The 20,960-nt window shown below is 52.4% G+C and overlaps 1 protein-coding gene across 8 annotated transcripts in view; it reads right to left on the reverse strand.

Annotated features, from left to right (window-relative positions):
• Positions 1-2,175: 2,175 nt before the first annotated feature.
• Positions 2,176-20,960, reverse strand: part of LOC133359043 (cAMP-dependent protein kinase catalytic subunit alpha-like) — a 125,579-nt gene continuing 106,794 nt past the window's right edge. For all 8 annotated transcript variants that reach the window (XM_061577419.1, XM_061577417.1, XM_061577415.1 and 5 more), the window contains 4 exons: positions 20,177-20,272; positions 19,241-19,363; positions 6,403-6,567; positions 2,176-5,753 (listed from right to left, as the gene is read on the reverse strand). In XM_061577419.1, the coding sequence (XP_061433403.1) occupies positions 5,628-5,753; positions 6,403-6,567; positions 19,241-19,363; positions 20,177-20,272 (510 nt within the window). In that variant the 3' untranslated portion in view covers positions 2,176-5,627. The remainder of the gene's footprint in view (positions 5,754-6,402; positions 6,568-19,240; positions 19,364-20,176; positions 20,273-20,960) is intronic.

A 20,960-nucleotide genomic window follows, 5' to 3' on the forward strand; every position in this document is an offset into this window, starting at 1 on the left:
TAACTTCAACCGAGAGGATGGATACAAATTGAGTAATCATTGTGAAAGATGTTATTAACCAAGTAAAATGTAACCGTTCGTAGTTGTTCCATCTTATTTACCGGATACTAGTCTATTTTTTTACCGAGTTAATTGCATCCTCAGCGTTCAGCAGTGCGGCTATTTTGTTTTGAGCATTATCATCTGTTTTGGCCGCAATCGTTTTGTTGCTTTGCTCCCGCCCCCCCTGCCCAGTCCCACGTCCCAGCCCCTAGCGCACACGCAACGCTCCCCCTCCCCTTATTCCCCCCCCTCACCGCCCTCTCTGACTTATATAAACGCCTTAATTCCGGCATCTCTCCCGCTTCGGTAAAATTTTTCTTGTTGTGGTTGTCCACCTGATGATGATTGCTTGTGTTGCAATCGAAACGTCGAGATTTATTTATTTTCACCTACGTGACTTTACCGAAAGAACCAAAGAGTATGGATCCTTGCAGTCACGAAAACTTCAAATCTAGAATGTATTTTAATGATTTTATAGATGAGAAAAAATATATAATCGACTTAAAACTTATTATTATATTCAAACTACCTAATTATATTTGTTCACATCGTACAAAGGCGTGCATTGCATACGTACCCTCATATCATCGGTATACTTAAACTATTATGATTAAGCGAGTTAGATACCGTGTATGCGCAATTGTATTAAAACTATTCACTAGTGTCTGAATATCCTAATAAACACGCAAAACTATCCCGTAGCTTGAAATATTATTGCACATTGTGATATGGCAACTACAATATACAAATGTGCGACGTAGTTTTCTCAATCCACTGCTGGATGAAGGGCTCCCATGCCATGCATGTTGTGTTGTGTTTGACCATACTTCGAAAGCTGTGAAAAATTGTAATAGCAAGTGTGGTGCTCCGGTGGCGAGATGTTAACTACATCACCTGGTATACAGGAGGTCGTGGATTCAATCTAGACTCTGACGCTTGCTGTATATTTGGAGTTTGCGTGTCTCTCTCTCTCTCCGTGATCGCGTGGATTTTTCTCTGGGTCCTCCGGTTTTTCCCTCCACATTTAGAATCAACATCACGCGTTTTGGAGCATTTGGCTGCTATATTTTTCCACGTAATGAAAAGCCACTTCGTTGAGCTATCATTTGTGATAGGCCGCTTCTGAAAAAAAAATATATAGCTCAGTGGGACTTACCTGGTAAAATAAAAAAAAAAAGTTGAGTTTTATGGTTTATGATATCCCAGTGCTTCCAATTACTAAGCTTTACCAAGTCTGATTCTTTTATTTAATAACAGTGCCAATGTGTGTTGTTTCTTTCGTGAGCATGCATTGTCTTGGGCAACTTGAATCATGAACCCCCCCATCCCCTGCTCACCACCACCAAAGTCTGGACAAATCAGAATAAGCAGGGAGCAAAAGCCAACCGGGAAAACTGCGCGAGCGAGGCCGCTTTGATCCATTAACGCAAACCCAGAGGAGCCGATTTAAAAATTCACGGGGCCTTGTTCCTGTAATTCACCGTCTGTTAATGTACACCATCCTCTTCACGCGGGTAATTGGTTCCACGGAACCGGTCGTTAAGTTAGTTGGTCGTCAAGCGAGTACCTGTATAGATGTTTCCACTTCAAATGCGCGACACACTGAATGTAAACGATGCCACACACACTTCACTATACACTATATACTACACTACACATTGTGCTCTATGGAGGCCCGTCGTTAAGCGATTGGTCATGAACAGCGGTGGTCGTTAAGAGGGATTCTACTCTACAATACTATACACTACACTATACACAACACACATCATAGGGCTCTGATAAGGGGTATGTTGGATAAGGGGTTGACAAATATGGTCACGACTTTATGTACGTATGTATGTTGAAATTAAAGTACATATGTATGTTGAACTTCGTGTATCTATGCTGAAATTCATATACGTATGTGGAACTTCATGTATATTGAGCTTCATGTATCTATGTTCAAATGCATATACATATGTTGAACTTCAAGTACGTATGTATGTTGAACGTCATGTATGTTAAACTTCATGTATTTATGTAGTACTTCATGTATGTATGTTGAACTTCAGAACAAGACTCTTTAACGGTCCACTCTCCCATCGCTCTTTACCCCGAGATAAGTTTACAAAAAGAGAGCCAAAAGCACATCGGTAAGTTCAGAGGGGTAATTTATAGTCGCATTTGGTATTATTTTTTTTTGTCATATCACTGCACCGTTAAAATCGGTTAAAACACTCTCCCGCCCAACGATTCCAACGCCGATGCATCTTCCCTGCGGCTTAAGTTCTCTCCCGGGAAGAAGTATCTTCTCCAGCAAAAGGGCCCTTCCCCCCCCCCGATCATGGGGCAGAGTTTTGTGTTTTTATTTTTCGTCTTCTTCTCCTTCCGGCAGTATTCTTCTCGCTTCTGGCAGGAGCTTGGCCGTATGACGTGATAACATAAAAAAAAACAAATTAATAAGTAAAACAAATTGAAAATATTCTACGAAATAAAATTAACTGTACAAAACTAATTCAAACAGAACAACGGGTTAAGTTTGTTGATTAACATTTTTAATCAATCAACCGCAACAGGGCACTTTCGTGGTTCAGCGCATCCCAGGACTGGTTTTGTTTGAAAAACAAAACCCTGTGGCTGGTTTTTGACTTCAACCGATTCTCATTATCGTCAGCAGCAGCAGCAGAATGCTGCGGCCAAGTTTGACCAACGCCAACGAGTGGTCTCATTTAACTTAAACCTGCTGCAGGCTTTGCCCTTGCTTAAAACTTGGGATGCGCCAAACTGGAATTCCCAAAAATCGTTCGACGGATCGAACGGTGTCAACTTCGTTTAGGCAGTAAAACAAAACGCCGTCGGCCTCTCTCTTTTCACGGATCTTGCCGTTGCCCGTAATGATCCGGGGCACCACCGCCGCCTCCGCCGTAATGCTCGTGTACAAAACTAAGCCATCTTGCGCCTCTGCCAACAAAGGCTCAGACACCCAACTACCCCTTTTTCTCACTGGCACATCCGAGCCGAGAGCCAGGACCGGGCCATTATGGTACTGGGGAGGGGGGGGGGAGTGGGGAGACACGGCCTTCCACTGCCTATATTTGCCGTGCCGAGCCGGAACCACCAAACCCGCGACTTGCTGGTCCTCGCAAAGAAGAACATCTGAATCTGGATCCGAGTCCAAGAGAGGACCAGCAGCAGCAGCGGCGGCGGCGGGGGGCGAATAACGCAGGCGGTTTGTTGCGTGCGACATCGGTTGGCTGCATCACCGTCGCGCATCTCGACTCGTCCGTCGCGTGCGACGTGACGGACACGCGGTTCGCTCGCCGCGCCGCCATCGCGCGTCTCGACTCGTCCATCGCAAAGCACCGGCTCGGCTCGGCTGATGCAGTGGAAAAACCAGGCAGCCGCCTTCAGCCGCGCCGCCGGGCTCGCTCAACATTGGCAACGGCGCAGCTCGGTTGTTCAGTGGGAAGGGAAATAAAGTCAGATACGGCGGGGGACTAGATGGGAATGGTGCGAGAGGGGGGCGGGTGGGAGGGGGGGGCGCGGTGGTGGGGAGGGCAGGACAAATCAACGCCCCCACCACGCAGTGGAATGATCCACGTGGCTACCCTCAAGGACTTCAGTGAGCACACGAGACGAGCCTCAACAACATCTGCACTTTTACCCTTGAAAATTACATTTTTGCCCCCCTCCCCCCACCCCGAAAAATAAGTGGCCCATCAGATACTTGAGTGGCCGAGCTGCCAAAAAAGCGTTCCCCATCAAGCGGGGAGGGAAATCCGCGCCTTCCGATGTTGGCAGAACCGTTAAAAACAGGAACTCCAGACACCTTCATTTTTTTTTGCAAGTGGCGTGCGGTCCGCATCCCACGTCGGGCGATTAAAGCGCGGAGCGTGAATGTGTTCGATCCTAGGAATCCTATGTAGCGCAGAAACACTGTTGTCTCGTGGGGATTACTTGTCGTTTAACATTTTTGCCAGGAGCACCTCAGAGAAATGGCTGTGCACGTCAACCCTTTCCCGTTCCGATGACGTACGTCGTCACTGTGTTTTCTTCCGAACGTAACCGGAAGAAAAACTAATAAAAGTAACTTTATCGGTACCGAGGCTCCCACAAGGCCACGCGGGAGGAGCCGTGTGGCTATCGTATAGTGCGACGGTTGTGACGCTACGGTTCCCTGCGGTGACTCGTGTCTTTAAAAACGGCGCTGCTGCGCTTCTCGAAATAAAATTCATGCTGAACTGCTTGCGCTTTCCCGAGATTCAGCGGTGAACGGGTCACCCGCACCCTGCAACTTGCAGACGTCTCGGAACAGGAAAGGGCTAATAACCTGTGCTCCCCCTCCACCCCCACCCGCCCCCCCCCCACCCCAACCCACCCTCCTCAAAAACCTTGCCGAGCGAGCATCAGGAACTTTTCACCGTCTCGGCTTTTTGTCGACTTCGACATCCCGCGCAGACTCTGCTCTTTGTTAACGACGACGGCGACGATTACATCAACGACGTGGACGTCATCGACAACGACGTCGACAACGACGTCATCGACAACGACGCCATCGACAACGACGTCATCGACAACGCTCCCCATGCGATGCCGCGGTACGCGGGCCCCAATTCGGCAAGGGGAGTCACCGCGCATCCCCTGCGATGCGACGAATGCTCTGGTCGTTCCCCGCGATGCTCGCAACGTCGAACAGCGCGGCCCATCGGCAACGGCCTCTCGGGAAAAAATAAAATAAAAACGACATTCGGGCAGTGAAGGTCTAACGGTTCGGTGTCGAACCGACGGACGACCTTGCAAAGGGAAATAAACGACAACAAAAATTGACAACTGTCACAAGTTTTTAAAATGATGCTCTTCTCTCTCGACTAAACTGCCGACGACGCGCCGGGCCGAGTTGACGAGCGCGCGCGTGTAAGGGTCAGGAGGTCACAGGCTGAAGGTCGAAGGTCAGATGCTCGCTTTCCTACCGAATGCAGAAAGGAGGTGGGGGGGGGGGCTATGCTAACCCTGTGCTTGCAAACAGGATTACAGTCTTTGCAAATGTACTGCGTTTATTTCGCGCCGCGCGCGCACGCGCAGTCACCGTTAACGTTCGTCTCCTCCCGCGCGCAAAGTGTTTCCAATAAAAAAAATGCTTCACTTGGCTGACTACAAAGAAGTGATGCTGTGTCCAAGGGGCAGACGACGGACGGGCGGGCAGGGGGGGGGGTAGGGAAAACACACACGCGCGCACGCACGCGCGCACACAAGGACGACGCCGTCCTAAGAATCCAGCCGCTCGCACTCAATGCTCCTTGCACCGCTACCGGGGTGGGTCTGGGGGGCGCCCGCTCCGCCACGCCACGGCGGCGAGCGACATGGGCAACAGCTCGCGGCGCCCAATTACGGCCCGGCATGGCTTAGGGTGGGGCTCGGCACGGCCCTGCGGTTTCCGGCACGACCCGAACAAGTTCTGGTGCGGCGCGTCCGCCTCCCCCGGCGCAGTCCGGAGGGGCCGCCGGCGTTGGATGGCGTCTCGGACGAGGCCCGGAGTTTCCCGGCTCGGCCTCCGGCCCACCCCCGCTTCCTCCATCAACACCACCGCCCCCCCACCGCCCCTCCCGTTAGAAGTCGGCAAACTCTTTGGCGCACTTCTCGGTGGAGGAGATGCGGATCTCCTCCTCCTCGTAGTCGTCGAAGTTGCTGGCGTCGCCGGGGCCCTTGCACTTGGGGATGAAGGGGGCCTCCACCTGGTCGCAAAGAAGGGCCGCACACAACACCGCGGGAGGGGGGGGGGGTCACTCCCTGGGTCGCGCGGTGGGGGCTCGCCGTCGTGGAATTTATCACGGTACAACGGCGACGTGACGTCAATCGAAAAGCAAGCGGCGGTCACGGTGGACATTTTCCCAAGTTTCGAAAATTTACTTAAAAATGACTCAAGAGTGGGATTACACGTAGCTAAAATAATGCTCGCTACCCCTCGCCACCCAATACTAATACTATGGTACCCCGGGGTACCGCCATAAGGTTCAAGTGGCTTATTAATTTAACGCAGTCAAATACTCTCGAAACACGTGATGTTGATTCTAAAAGTGGAGGGAAAAACCGGAGGACCCGGAGCAAAATCCACGCTACGACGGGGAGAGCGAAAACACTTAAGCTCCAAATATACAGCGGGCGTACCAATATCAGGATCGAACCCACGACCTCCTGCATACCAGGCCAGGTAGTCAACATCTCGCCACCACGGCACCCACATTGTTATTACTCAGAGAGGCCAATTGTCGCAACTCGGTTGTATCGGTTGCGCGAGTGGCTCCGAGCCTGGGCCTTAGCCTGGTGTTGGCCGACCGAGTGGCCAGCGAGACGGGGGTACGGGGACGACGACGAAAACGACACCTTGCGCTGGTAGATGGCGATCCAGTCGGTGGTGGAGAACCACTTGTGCCCCTTGATGTCGTTGACGCCGTTCTTGAGGTTTCCGAAGCGCTTGGTGAGGTCCACCTGGAGCAGGTTCCTCAGCACGTCCTTCAGGTCTGAGCTGAAGTGTGAGGGGAATCTCACCTGCGAGCGGGCACAAAGATAAAGATCCCCTGTGTAGCCTTGACAGACAGCGAGTAGCAGCACCTACGAAGGCTGGCACGGCGCACGAGAGGGTGGATATCCAGCACCACGCAGGCCGCCTGTGGCTCCCCAGTGGCAATGTTTACACACCGCTCCAGGTACTCATTTGAGGTTGAGTCGACCTAGGGGAGGCCCAGGACCGGTTCACATAATGGTCACTGGCGTTGGTGCCCGTGAGCGGAAATCGAACTCGGGTCGCCGGGTTCGTCGCGTAGCGCGCTAACTGCTACACTATCATCATGGGATCTCCTTTGCCAGTACCAAAATATGATAATAGGGTTTTTCACCCCTTTTTTCTGGCAACAAAACAGGTGTTAAGATGTTAACAACACTATCACTATGAGACCTCCTTCACCAGTGACAAAATAAAGTAATAGGTTTTTACCCTTTCAACTGGTACAAAAACTGACACCTTTATACAAGGGATCATGTTTGCAATAACCACAACACAAGCAGTCAAAATGCAAACAAAAAGAAACAACTCTGATAATGATGAAATGCACTGTCCTTGAAGTTGATTGGTCCACACCCGAGACAGCTTTTCTTAGAGCCTAGTCTCCATTGGTGTTGGACCAGATGATGCCAAAAGGCGTACAACTCAAAGACAGCGCACTATCAGAGTATTGAGAGCTCGGGGTAAGCATTTTCACTATGAGACCTCCTTTACACCATGCCGGTAATTTACAAGCAGCGCAAGCCAGTCGCTTTTTTCTCCGGGTCCTCCGGTTTTTCCCTCCACATTTAGAAACATGCATTGAGATTATTTTGCTGCTATAAATGTCCAAATGATGGGCCACTTTATTGAGCTATCATTTGTGGCCAGGGCGCTTCTGAAAAATACGTTAATAACCTCAGTGGGCTTTGCCTGGTAGGATGGGGATGGTTTAGTTTTATTTGGTTATGTTTTGGTGATTTAATTAACTTTCTTGTACGACTGTCGTGTTTTTTGTACCGTTTATTGTTGTAACTTTTTTCCCCGCCCCTACTGTGAAAAATAACTTTACAGCTCATCGGATTCCTCGAGTGTAAATAAATATTGTGATTCTGATTCAGCTTTTTCCGTTCGGAGGCGGGACGGCGCAAGGCAACCCAGTGCTCTGAGAGTCGTGGATCACAGGGGGGTCATTGTGTGGATAAGGCTGCCACCTGCTGGGGGCTCAGAGGTTGCTTGGCGTGCAGGGGGGGGCTGCAAGAGGTTAGCGCGCTGCTCTACAAACCCGGCGACCCGAGTTCGATTCCTGCTCCAAGTGCAATAACAGTGGCGAATATTTGAACCAGTCTTGGCCCTCATCCTAAGTCCACTCAGCCTCAAATGTGAGTACCTGGTGCAGTTTGTAAAAATCGCTAAGGGGGAAAAGAAGGCGGCCGGGCATGGTGCTGGCCACCCACCCTCCTCTTGTGTGCCGTGCCGGCCTACATAGCAGCTACTCGCTCACAGCACTTACCAAACAAAGTCTGTTGAGGCTATACTTGGGAGATCTTTGTCTTTGTAGCAGGCAGTACACAGCAAGTGAGCAGTCGATCTAGCCTTCCGACGGATTATTTTCACCGTGCACTCACGGTTTCCATCAATCACAGAGACAAGACAAAGATACCCCCCATTCAGCCTTGACAGACATTTGGGGCAAGTGCTCTTAAGTGAGTAGCACCGATGAAGGCCGGCACGGTTAACGAGGGGGTGGGTGGCCAGCACCACGCCCGGCCGCCTTTGTCTCTACACAGCGGAAACACAGCCTCACTGCAACACAGCGGCAACACAGCATCACTGCAACAAGAGCAGCAACACTGCCCCAATGCAACACAGAAGCAAGAAAGCATCACTGTAACACAGCAGCAACACAGCCTCACTGACACATAGCAGTAACACCGCCGTCGTAGCCACCACCACCATCATCCTCACTGCAACACAGCAGCAACACAGCCTCACTTACACACAGCGGCAACACAGCGTCACTGCAACACAGCGGCAACACAGCGTCACTTACACACAGCAGCAACACAGCCTCACTTACACACAGCCTCACTTACACACAGCGTCACTTACACACAGCCGCAACACAGCGTCACTGACACACAGCGGCAACACAGCGTCACTTACACACAGCCTCACTTACACACAGCGTCACTTACACACAGCGTCACTTACACACAGCCGCAACACAGCGTCACTGACACACAGCGGCAACACAGCGTCACTTACACACAGCCTCACTTACACACAGCCGCAACACAGCGTCACTTACACACAGCGGCAACACAGCGTCACTTACACACAGCCTCACTTACACACAGCCGCAACACAGCGTCACTTACACACAGCAGCAACACAGCCTCACTTACACACAGCCGCAACACAGCGTCACTTACACACAGCAGCAACACAGCCTCACTTACACACAGCGGTAACACAGCGTCACTTACACACAGCCGCAACACAGCGTCACTTACACACAGCCGCAACACAGCGTCACTTACACACAGCCGCAACACAGCCTCACTTACACACAGCAGCAACACAGCCTCACTTACACACAGCCGCAACACAGCGTCACTTACACACAGCCGCAACACAGCGTCACTTACACACAGCCGCAACACAGCGTCACTTACACACAGCCGCAACACAGCGTCACTTACACACAGCCGCAACACAGCCTCACTTACACACAGCAGCAACACAGCGTCACTTACACACAGCCGCAACACAGCGTCACTTACACACAGCCGCAACACAGCGTCACTTACACACAGCCGCAACACAGCGTCACTTACACACAGCAGCAACACAGCCTCACTTACACACAGCCGCAACACAGCGTCACTTACACACAGCCGCAACACAGCGTCACTTACACACAGCCGCAACACAGCGTCACTTACACACAGCCGCAACACAGCCTCACTTACACACAGCAGCAACACAGCCTCACTTACACACAGCCGCAACACAGCGTCACTTACACACAGCCGCAACACAGCGTCACTTACACACAGCCGCAACACAGCGTCACTTACACACAGCCGCAACACAGCCTCACTTACACACAGCAGCAACACAGCGTCACTTACACACAGCAGCAACACAGCCTCACTTACACACAGCAGCAACACAGCGTCACTTACACACAGCCGCAACACAGCGTCACTTACACACAGCCGCAACACAGCGTCACTTACACACAGCCGCAACACAGCCTCACTTACACACAGCAGCAACACAGCCTCACTTACACACAGCAGCAACACAGCGTCACTTACACACAGCAACAACACAGCGTCACTTACACACAGCCTCACTTACACACAGCCGCAACACAGCGTCACTTACACACAGCGGCAACACAGCGTCACTTACACACAGCCGCAACACAGCCTCACTTACACACAGCCTCACTTACACACAGCGGCAACACAGCCTCACTGACACACAGCCGCAACACAGCCTCACTTACACACAGCCTCACTTACACACAGCCGCAACACAGCGTCACTTACACACAGCGGCAACACAGCGTCACTTACACACAGCCGCAACACAGCCTCACTTACACACAGCCTCACTTACACACAGCCGCAACACAGCCTCACTTACACACAGCCTCACTTACACACAGCCGCAACACAGCGTCACTTACACACAGCGGCAACACAGCGTCACTTACACACAGCAGCAACACAGCCTCACTTACACACAGCCGCAACACAGCCTCACTTACACACAGCCGCAACACAGCGTCACTTACACACAGCGGCAACACAGCGTCACTTACACACAGCGGCAACACAGCGTCACTTACACACAGCGGTAACACAGCCTCACTTACACACAGCGGCAACACAGCGTCACTTACACACAGCGGTAACACAGCCTCACTTACACACAGCGGCAACACAGCGTCACTTACACACAGCGGTAACACAGCCTCACTTACACACAGCCGCAACACAGCGTCACTTACACACAGCAGCAACACAGCCTCACTGACACACAGCGGCAACACAGCGTCACTTACACACAGCGGTAACACAGCCTCACTTACACACAGCCGCAACACAGCGTCACTTACACACAGCCGCAACACAGCGTCACTTACACACAGCGGCAACACAGCGTCACTTACACACAGCCGCAACACAGCGTCACTTACACACAGCGGCAACACAGCGTCACTTACACACAGCAGCAACACAGCGTCACTTACACACAGCGGCAACACAGCGTCACTTACACACAGCGGCAACACAGCGTCACTTACACACAGCGGCAACACAGCGTCACTTACACACAGCGGCAACACAGCGTCACTTACACACAGCGGCAACACAGCGTCACTTACACACAGCAGCAACACAGCGTCACTTACACACAGCGGTAACACAGCGTCACTTACACACAGCGGTAACACAGCGTCACTTACACACAGCAGCAACACAGCGTCACTTACACACAGCAGCAACACAGCGTCACTTACACACAGCGGCAACACAGCCTCACTTACACACAGCGGCAACACAGCGTCACTTACACACAGCAGCAACACAGCGTCACTTACACACAGCGTCACTTACACACAGCGGTAACACAGCGTCACTTACACACAGCGGTAACACAGCGTCACTTACACACAGCAGCAACACAGCGTCACTTACACACAGCGGCAACACAGCGTCACTGACACACAGCGGCAACACAGCGTCACTGACACACAGCGGTAACACAGCGTCACTTACACACAGCCGCAACACAGCGTCACTTACACACAGCGGTAACACAGCGTCACTTACACACAGCGTCACTGACACACAGCGGCAACACAGCCTCACTTACACACAGCAGCAACACAGCCTCACTTACACACAGCGGCAACACAGCCTCACTTACACACAGCGGTAACACAGCGTCACTTACACACAGCGGCAACACAGCCTCACTTACACACAGCGGCAACACAGCGTCACTTACACACAGCCGCAACACAGCGTCACTTACACACAGCCTCACTTACACACAGCGGCAACACAGCGTCACTTACACACAGCGGCAACACAGCGTCACTTACACACAGCGGCAACACAGCGTCACTTACACACAGCAGCAACACAGCCTCACTTACACACAGCCGCAACACAGCGTCACTTACACACAGCGGTAACACAGCCTCACTTACACACAGCAGCAACACAGCCTCACTTACACACAGCGGTAACACAGCCTCACTTACACACAGCCGCAACACAGCGTCACTTACACACAGCCGCAACACAGCGTCACTTACACACAGCGGCAACACAGCGTCACTTACACACAGCGGCAACACAGCGTCACTTACACACAGCCTCACTTACACACAGCAGCAACACAGCGTCACTTACACACAGCCGCAACACAGCGTCACTTACACACAGCCTCACTTACACACAGCCGCAACACAGCGTCACTTACACACAGCCTCACTTACACACAGCCGCAACACAGCGTCACTTACACACAGCCTCACTTACACACAGCCGCAACACAGCGTCACTTACACACAGCCGCAACACAGCGTCACTTACACACAGCCTCACTTACACACAGCCGCAACACAGCGTCACTTACACACAGCCTCACTTACACACAGCAGCAACACAGCGTCACTTACACACAGCGTCACTTACACACAGCGGCAACACAGCGTCACTTACACACAGCGTCACTTACACACAGCGGCAACACAGCGTCACTTACACACAGCCGCAACACAGCGTCACTTACACACAGCCTCACTTACACACAGCAGCAACACAGCGTCACTTACACACAGCGTCACTTACACACAGCGGCAACACAGCGTCACTTACACACAGCGGCAACACAACGTCACTTACACACAGCGGCAACACAGCGTCACTTACACACAGCGGTAACACAGCGTCACTTACACACAGCAGCAACACAGCGTCACTTACACACAGCCTCACTTACACACAGCGGCAACACAGCGTCACTTACACACAGCCTCACTTACACACAGCGGCAACACAGCGTCACTTACACACAGCCTCACTTACACACAGCGGCAACACAGCGTCACTTACACACAGCGGCAACACAGCGTCACTTACACACAGCGGCAACACAGCGTCACTTACACACAGCGGCAACACAACGTCACTTACACACAGCGGCAACACAGCGTCACTTACACACAGCGGCAACACAACGTCACTTACACACAGCGGCAACACAACGTCACTTACACACAGCGGCAACACAGCGTCACTTACACACAGCGGCAACACAGCGTCACTTACACACAGCGGCAACACAACGTCACTTACACACAGCGGCAACACAACGTCACTTACACACAGCGGCAACACAACGTCACTTACACACAGCGGCAACACAGCGTCACTTACACACAGCGGCAACACAGCGTCACTTACACACAGCGGCAACACAGCATCACTGACACACAGCAGCAACACAGCGTCACTTACACACAGCGGTAACACAGCGTCACTTACACACAGCGGTAACACAGCGTCACTTACACACAGCCGCAACACAGCGTCACTTACACACAGCGGCAACACAGCGTCACTTACACACAGCCGCAACACAGCGTCACTTACACACAGCCGCAACACAGCGTCACTTACACACAGCCGCAACACAGCGTCACTTACACACAGCGGCAACACAGCGTCACTTACACACAGCGGTAACACAGCGTCACTTACACACAGCCGCAACACAGCGTCACTTACACACAGCGGTAACACAGCGTCACTTACACACAGCGGCAACACAGCGTCACTTACACACAGCGGTAACACAGCGTCACTTACACACAGCCGCAACACAGCGTCACTTACACACAGCCGCAACACAGCGTCACTTACACACAGCAGCAACACAGCCTCACTTACACACAGCGGTAACACAGCGTCACTTACACACAGCCGCAACACAGCGTCACTTACACACAGCCGCAACACAGCGTCACTTACACACAGCAGCAACACAGCGTCACTTACACACAGCCGCAACACAGCGTCACTTACACACAGCGGCAACACAGCGTCACTTACACACAGCGGTAACACAGCGTCACTTACACACAGCAGCAACACAGCGTCACTTACACACAGCCGCAACACAGCGTCACTTACACACAGCGGCAACACAGCGTCACTTACACACAGCAGCAACACAGCGTCACTTACACACAGCGGCAACACAGCGTCACTTACACACAGCAGCAACACAGCGTCACTTACACACAGCGGCAACACAGCGTCACTTACACACAGCAGCAACACAGCCTCACTTACACACAGCGGCAACACAGCGTCACTTACACACAGCGGCAACACAGCGTCACTTACACACAGCAGCAACACAGCGTCACTTACACACAGCGGCAACACAGCGTCACTTACACACAGCAGCAACACAGCGTCACTTACACACAGCGGCAACACAGCGTCACTTACACACAGCCGCAACACAGCGTCACTTACACACAGCAGCAACACAGCGTCACTTACACACAGCCTCACTTACACACAGCAGCAACACAGCGTCACTTACACACAGCCTCACTTACACACAGCGGCAACATAGCGTCACTTACACACAGCCTCACTTACACACAGCAGCAACACAGCGTCACTTACACACAGCCTCACTTACACACAGCAGCAACACAGCGTCACTTACACACAGCCTCACTTACACACAGCGGCAACACAGCGTCACTTACACACAGCAGCAACACAGCGTCACTTACACACAGCAGCAACACAGCGTCACTTACACACAGCGGCAACACAGCGTCACTTACACACAGCCGCAACACAGCGTCACTGACACACAGCGGCAACACAGCGTCACTTACACACAGCGGCAACACAGCGTCACTTACACACAGCGGCAACACAGCGTCACTGACACACAGCCGCAACACAGCGTCACTTACACACAGCCGCAACACAGCGTCACTTACACACAGCAGCAACACAGCGTCACTGACACACAGCCGCAACACAGCGTCACTTACACACAGCAGCAACACAGCGTCACTTACACACAGCGGCAACACAGCGTCACTTACACACAGCGGCAACACAGCGTCACTTACACACAGCCTCACTTACACACAGCGGCAACACAGCGTCACTTACACACAGCCGCAACACAGCGTCACTTACACACAGCAGCAACACAGCGTCACTTACACACAGCGGCAACACAGCGTCACTTACACACAGCCTCACTTACACACAGCGGCAACACAGCGTCACTTACACACAGCCGCAACACAGCGTCACTTACACACAGCAGCAACACAGCGTCACTGACACACAGCGGCAACACAGCGTCACTTACACACAGCCTCACTTACACACAGCGGCAACACAGCGTCACTTACACACAGCCGCAACACAGCGTCACTTACACACAGCAGCAACACAGCGTCACTTACACACAGCCGCAACACAGCGTCACTTACACACAGCGGCAACACAGCGTCACTTACACACAGCAGCAACACAGCGTCACTGACACACAGCCGCAACACAGCGTCACTTACACACAGCCTCACTTACACACAGCAGCAACACAGCCTCACTTACACACAGCCGCAACACAGCGTCACTTACACACAGCCTCACTTACACACAGCAGCAACACAGCGTCACTGACACACAGCCGCAACACAGCGTCACTTACACACAGCCTCACTTACACACAGCCGCAACACAGCGTCACTTACACACAGCAGCAACACAGCGTCACTTACACACAGCCTCACTTACACACAGCAGCAACACAGCCTCACTTACACACAGCAGCAACACAGCCTCACTTACACACAGCCGCAACACAGCCTCACTTACACACAGCAGCAACACAGCGTCACTGACACACAGCAGCAACACAGCCTCACTTACACACAGCCGCACTTACACACAGCAGCAACACAGCGTCACTGACACACAGCCGCACTTACACACAGCAGCAACACAGCGTCACTGACACACAGCCGCACTTACACACAGCAGCAACACAGCGTCACTTACACACAGCCTCACTTACACACAGCAGCAACACAGCCTCACTTACACACAGCAGCAACACAGCCTCACTTACACACAGCCGCAACACAGCCTCACTTACACACAGCAGCAACACAGCGTCACTGACACACAGCAGCAACACAGCCTCACTTACACACAGCCGCACTTACACACAGCAGCAACACAGCGTCACTGACACACAGCCGCACTTACACACAGCAGCAACACAGCGTCACTGACACACAGCCGCACTTACACACAGCCGCAACACAGCGTCACTTACACACAGCAGCAACACAGCGTCACTTACACACAGCCGCACTTACACACAGCAGCAACACAGCGTCACTGACACACAGCCGCAACACAGCGTCACTTACACACAGCCTCACTTACACACAGCCGCAACACAGCGTCACTTACACACAGCCTCACTTACACACAGCAGCAACACAGCGTCACTGACACACAGCCGCAACACAGCGTCACTTACACACAGCCTCACTTACACACAGCAGCAACACAGCCTCACTTACACACAGCCTCACTTACACACAGCAGCAACACAGCGTCACTGACACACAGCCGCAACACAGCGTCACTTACACACAGCCTCACTTACACACAGCAGCAACACAGCGTCACTTACACACAGCCTCACTTACACACAGCAGCAACACAGCGTCACTGACACACAGCCGCAACACAGCGTCACTTACACACAGCCTCACTTACACACAGCCGCAACACAGCGTCACTTACACACAGCAGCAACACAGCGTCACTTACACACAGCCTCACTTACACACAGCAGCAACACAGCCTCACTTACACACAGCAGCAACACAGCCTCACTTACACACAGCCGCAACACAGCGTCACTTACACACAGCCTCACTTACACACAGCAGCAACACAGCGTCACTTACACACAGCCGCAACACAGCGTCACTTACACACAGCCTCACTTACACACAGCCGCAACACAGCGTCACTTACACACAGCAGCAACACAGCGTCACTGACACACAGCCGCAACACAGCGTCACTGACACACAGCCGCAACACAGCCTCACTTACACACAGCCGCAACACAGCGTCACTTACACACAGCAGCAACACAGCGTCACTTACACACAGCCGCAACACAGCGTCACTGACACACAGCAGCAACACAGCGTCACTTACACACAGCCGCAACACAGCGTCACTGACACACAGCAGCAACACAGCCTCACTTACACACAGCAGCAACACAGCGTCACTGACACACAGCCGCAACACAGCGTCACTGACACACAGCCGCAACACAGCCTCACTTACACACAGCCGCAACACAGCGTCACTTACACACAGCAGCAACACAGCGTCACTTACACACAGCCGCAACACAGCGTCACTTACACACAGCAGCAACACAGCCTCACTTACACACAGCCGCAACACAGCGTCACTTACACACAGCAGCAACACAGCGTCACTGACACACAGCCGCAACACAGCGTCACTTACACACAGCGGCAACACAGCGTCACTTACACACAGCAGCAACACAGCGTCACTGACACACAGCGGCAACACAGCGTCACTTACACACAGCCTCACTTACACACAGCGGCAACACAGCGTCACTTACACACAGCCGCAACACAGCGTCACTTACACACAGCCTCACTTACACACAGCAGCAACACAGCCTCACTTACACACAGCGGCAACACAGCGTCACTTACACACAGCCTCACTTACACACAGCCGCAACACAGCGTCACTGACACACAGCAGCAACACAGCCTCACTTACACACAGCCGCAACACAGCGTCACTGACACACAGCCGCAACACAGCGTCACTTACACACAGCCTCACTTACACACAGCCGCAACACAGCGTCACTGACACACAGCAGCAACACAGCCTCACTTACACACAGCCGCAACACAGCGTCACTGACACACAGCCGCAACACAGCGTCACTTACACACAGCCTCACTTACACACAGCCGCAACACAGCGTCACTGACACACAGCCGCAACACAGCCTCACTTACACACAGCAGCAACACAGCGTCACTTACACACAGCCGCAACACAGCGTCACTGACACACAGCCGCAACACAGCGTCACTGACACACAGCCGCAACACAGCCTCACTTACACACAGCAGCAACACAGCCTCACTTACACACAGCAGCAACACAGCGTCACTTACACACAGCAGCAACACAGCGTCACTTACACACAGCCGCAACACAGCGTCACTGACACACAGCCGCAACACAGCGTCACTTACACACAGCAGCAACACAGCGTCACTGACACACAGCCGCAACACAGCCTCACTTACACACAGCAGCAACACAGCCTCACTTACACACAGCAGCAACACAGCCTCACTTACACACAGCAGCAACACAGCGTCACTTACACACAGCAGCAACACAGCATCACTTACACACAGCAGCAACACAGCGTCACTTACACACAGCAGCAACACAGCCTCACTTACACACAGCAGCAACACAGCGTCACTTACACACAGCAGCAACACAGCGTCACTTACACACAGCCGCAACACAGCATCACTTACACACAGCAGCAACACAGCGTCACTGACACACAGCAGCAACACAGCGTCACTTACACACAGCCGCAACACAGCGTCACTTACACACAGCCTCACTTACACACAGCAGCAACACAGCGTCACTGACACACAGCAGCAACACAGCGTCACTTACACACAGCCGCAACACAGCCTCACTTACACACAGCCTCACTTACACACAGCAGCAACACAGCGTCACTTACACACAGCATCACTTACACACAGCAGCAACACAGCGTCACTGACACACAGCAGCAACACAGCGTCACTTACACACAGCCGCAACACAGCCTCACTTACACACAGCCTCACTTACACACAGCCGCAACACAGCGTCACTTACACACAGCATCACTTACACACAGCAGCAACACAGCGTCACTGACACACAGCAGCAACACAGCGTCACTTACACACAGCCGCAACACAGCCTCACTTACACACAGCCTCACTTACACACAGCAGCAACACAGCGTCACTGACACACAGCAGCAACACAGCGTCACTTACACACAGCGACAACACAGCGTCACTTACACACAGCCTCACTTACACACAGCAGCAACACAGCGGCACTTACACACAGCGACAACACAGCGTCACTTACACACAGCCTCACTTACACACAGCGACAACACAGCGGCACTTACACACAGCGACAACACAGCGTCACTTACACACAGCAGCAACACAGCGTCACTTACACACAGCGGCAACACAGCGTCACTTACACACAGCGACAACACAGCCTCACTTACACACAGCGACAACACAGCGGCACTTACACACAGCGACAACACAGCGTCACTTACACACAGCAGCAACACAGCGTCACTTACACACAGCGGCAACACAGCGTCACTTACACACAGCAACTCGAATGTGCAGGTACCCCCCCCCCCACCCAACTTCGCCTCGCGTGCGCCCGAACGAACCTTCCCGGAGACGATTTTCTCGTAGATCTGAATGGGCTGGTCGGCGAAGAAAGGGGGGTACCCCGCCGCCATCTCGTACACCAGCACGCCCAGCGCCCACCAGTCCACGGCTTTGTTGTAGCCCTGTCGCGCGCGTAGCCAAAAAAAAACACCACACCGGAGAGACAAAAAGACGACGATCCCCTGTGTAGCGTTGACAAACTGTCGAAGGCAGGCGCGGCACACGAGAGGGGGCGGGGCTTGGCCAGCACCACGCCCGGCCGCCTTTGTCTCCCCAGTGGCGATGTTTACCACGCACCGCACTAAGTAATCATGTGAGGCTGAGTTTAGTGAAACAAAGAGACACCAACCCACCCACCCACCCCCGCCCACAACAAACCACACGTTGACTTTTGAACCCTCTCCCGTTCACGTACGTCATCGGAACGGAACCGGGAAGGAAAGGAAAAAACTTCATCGGTACCGAGTGCTTCCACAAGGCCATGCGGCGGGAGGGGCGTGTGGCACAGTTTGGCGCCGGCTATTGTCGAGCGTGGTCGTGTCGCTACGCTTCTCTTTTAAAACGCGACGACGCTACTACTACTACGGCCTCCTGCCCTCTCAATAGAATTTATGCCGAGCTGCTGGCGGGGACACCAACTCACAGCCTCGGTAGGGTAAATGCTGTAAGCGGAAGCACCGGTTACGGTTGACTGTGGGCGGCGGTGTGGCCAGAACCATGCCCGGAAAATCCTTTGTCTCGCCGGTGCCGGTTGGCCACGTACGGTGCGAAAGAAGTTCAACACACAAACGTACGGAAAGTCCTCCTGAAAACACCACGCGTTAAGCGGAGGACTTACCGAGTACTATTGACGGTATTCATAATGTGTGTGGACGGTGAAGATGGGGGAAAGGGTGGGGGGGGTTGGTGGGGCACGTGGCGATCACAACACCTACTTTACTGAGGATGATCTCCGGCGCCAGGTACTCCGGGGTCCCGCACAGGGTCCAGGTCCTCCCCTTGACGCGCTTGGCAAAGCCGAAGTCGGTGACCTGCGCGGACAATAATGGCGACGGGAGAGACGTAACGTATCAATGTGTGTCGTTAAGCCGCCGCCACCTGACACAGCCAAATTGGTAAGGTTTAAATTTCGATTTAAAGCTTTCGTGACTGCAGGGATTCATCTTCTTGGTTCTTTCGGTAAAGTCACGTAGAAGGGAAATAATAAAATAATAAAAATAACACATAATATAATACAATTCTCAGGACGCTTCGGCCACAACGCAAGCGTCGTGAGAATTGTATTTTATAATGTTTTATTTTTATTATTTTATTATTTCCCTTCTACGTGACTTTACCGAAAGAACCAAGAAGGTTGGTAAGGTTTGTCACGTAAATAAAACGTGCCAATTGGTTGCTACTTTAGCCCACGATTCTGGAAAAATAACCCGATGATGCCGGATGTTAATGACCAGCGAAATGTCACGGTACTAAAATTGTAAATGTTGGGAATTTGCTCTCCAACACACCGCTGAGTGCCGAACTAATTGGTATGTTTTGTTTACTTGACAACCCTTACTTAATTCTAGATTTGAAGCTTTTGTGACTGCAAGGATTCATACTCTTAGGTTTACCGAATAAACCCTTACTTAATTGGCTATGTCGGGTGGTGGTGGCGGGTTTAACGACACATTGATACTTATGCGATCTAACCCAAAAAAACAACAACTTTATTACGAA

The sequence above is a fragment of the Lethenteron reissneri genome, chromosome 64, assembly GCF_015708825.2.
Source record: "Lethenteron reissneri isolate LAM-NWPU_2019-01 chromosome 64, ASM1570882v1, whole genome shotgun sequence".
NCBI lineage: Eukaryota > Metazoa > Chordata > Hyperoartia > Petromyzontiformes > Petromyzontidae > Lethenteron > Lethenteron reissneri.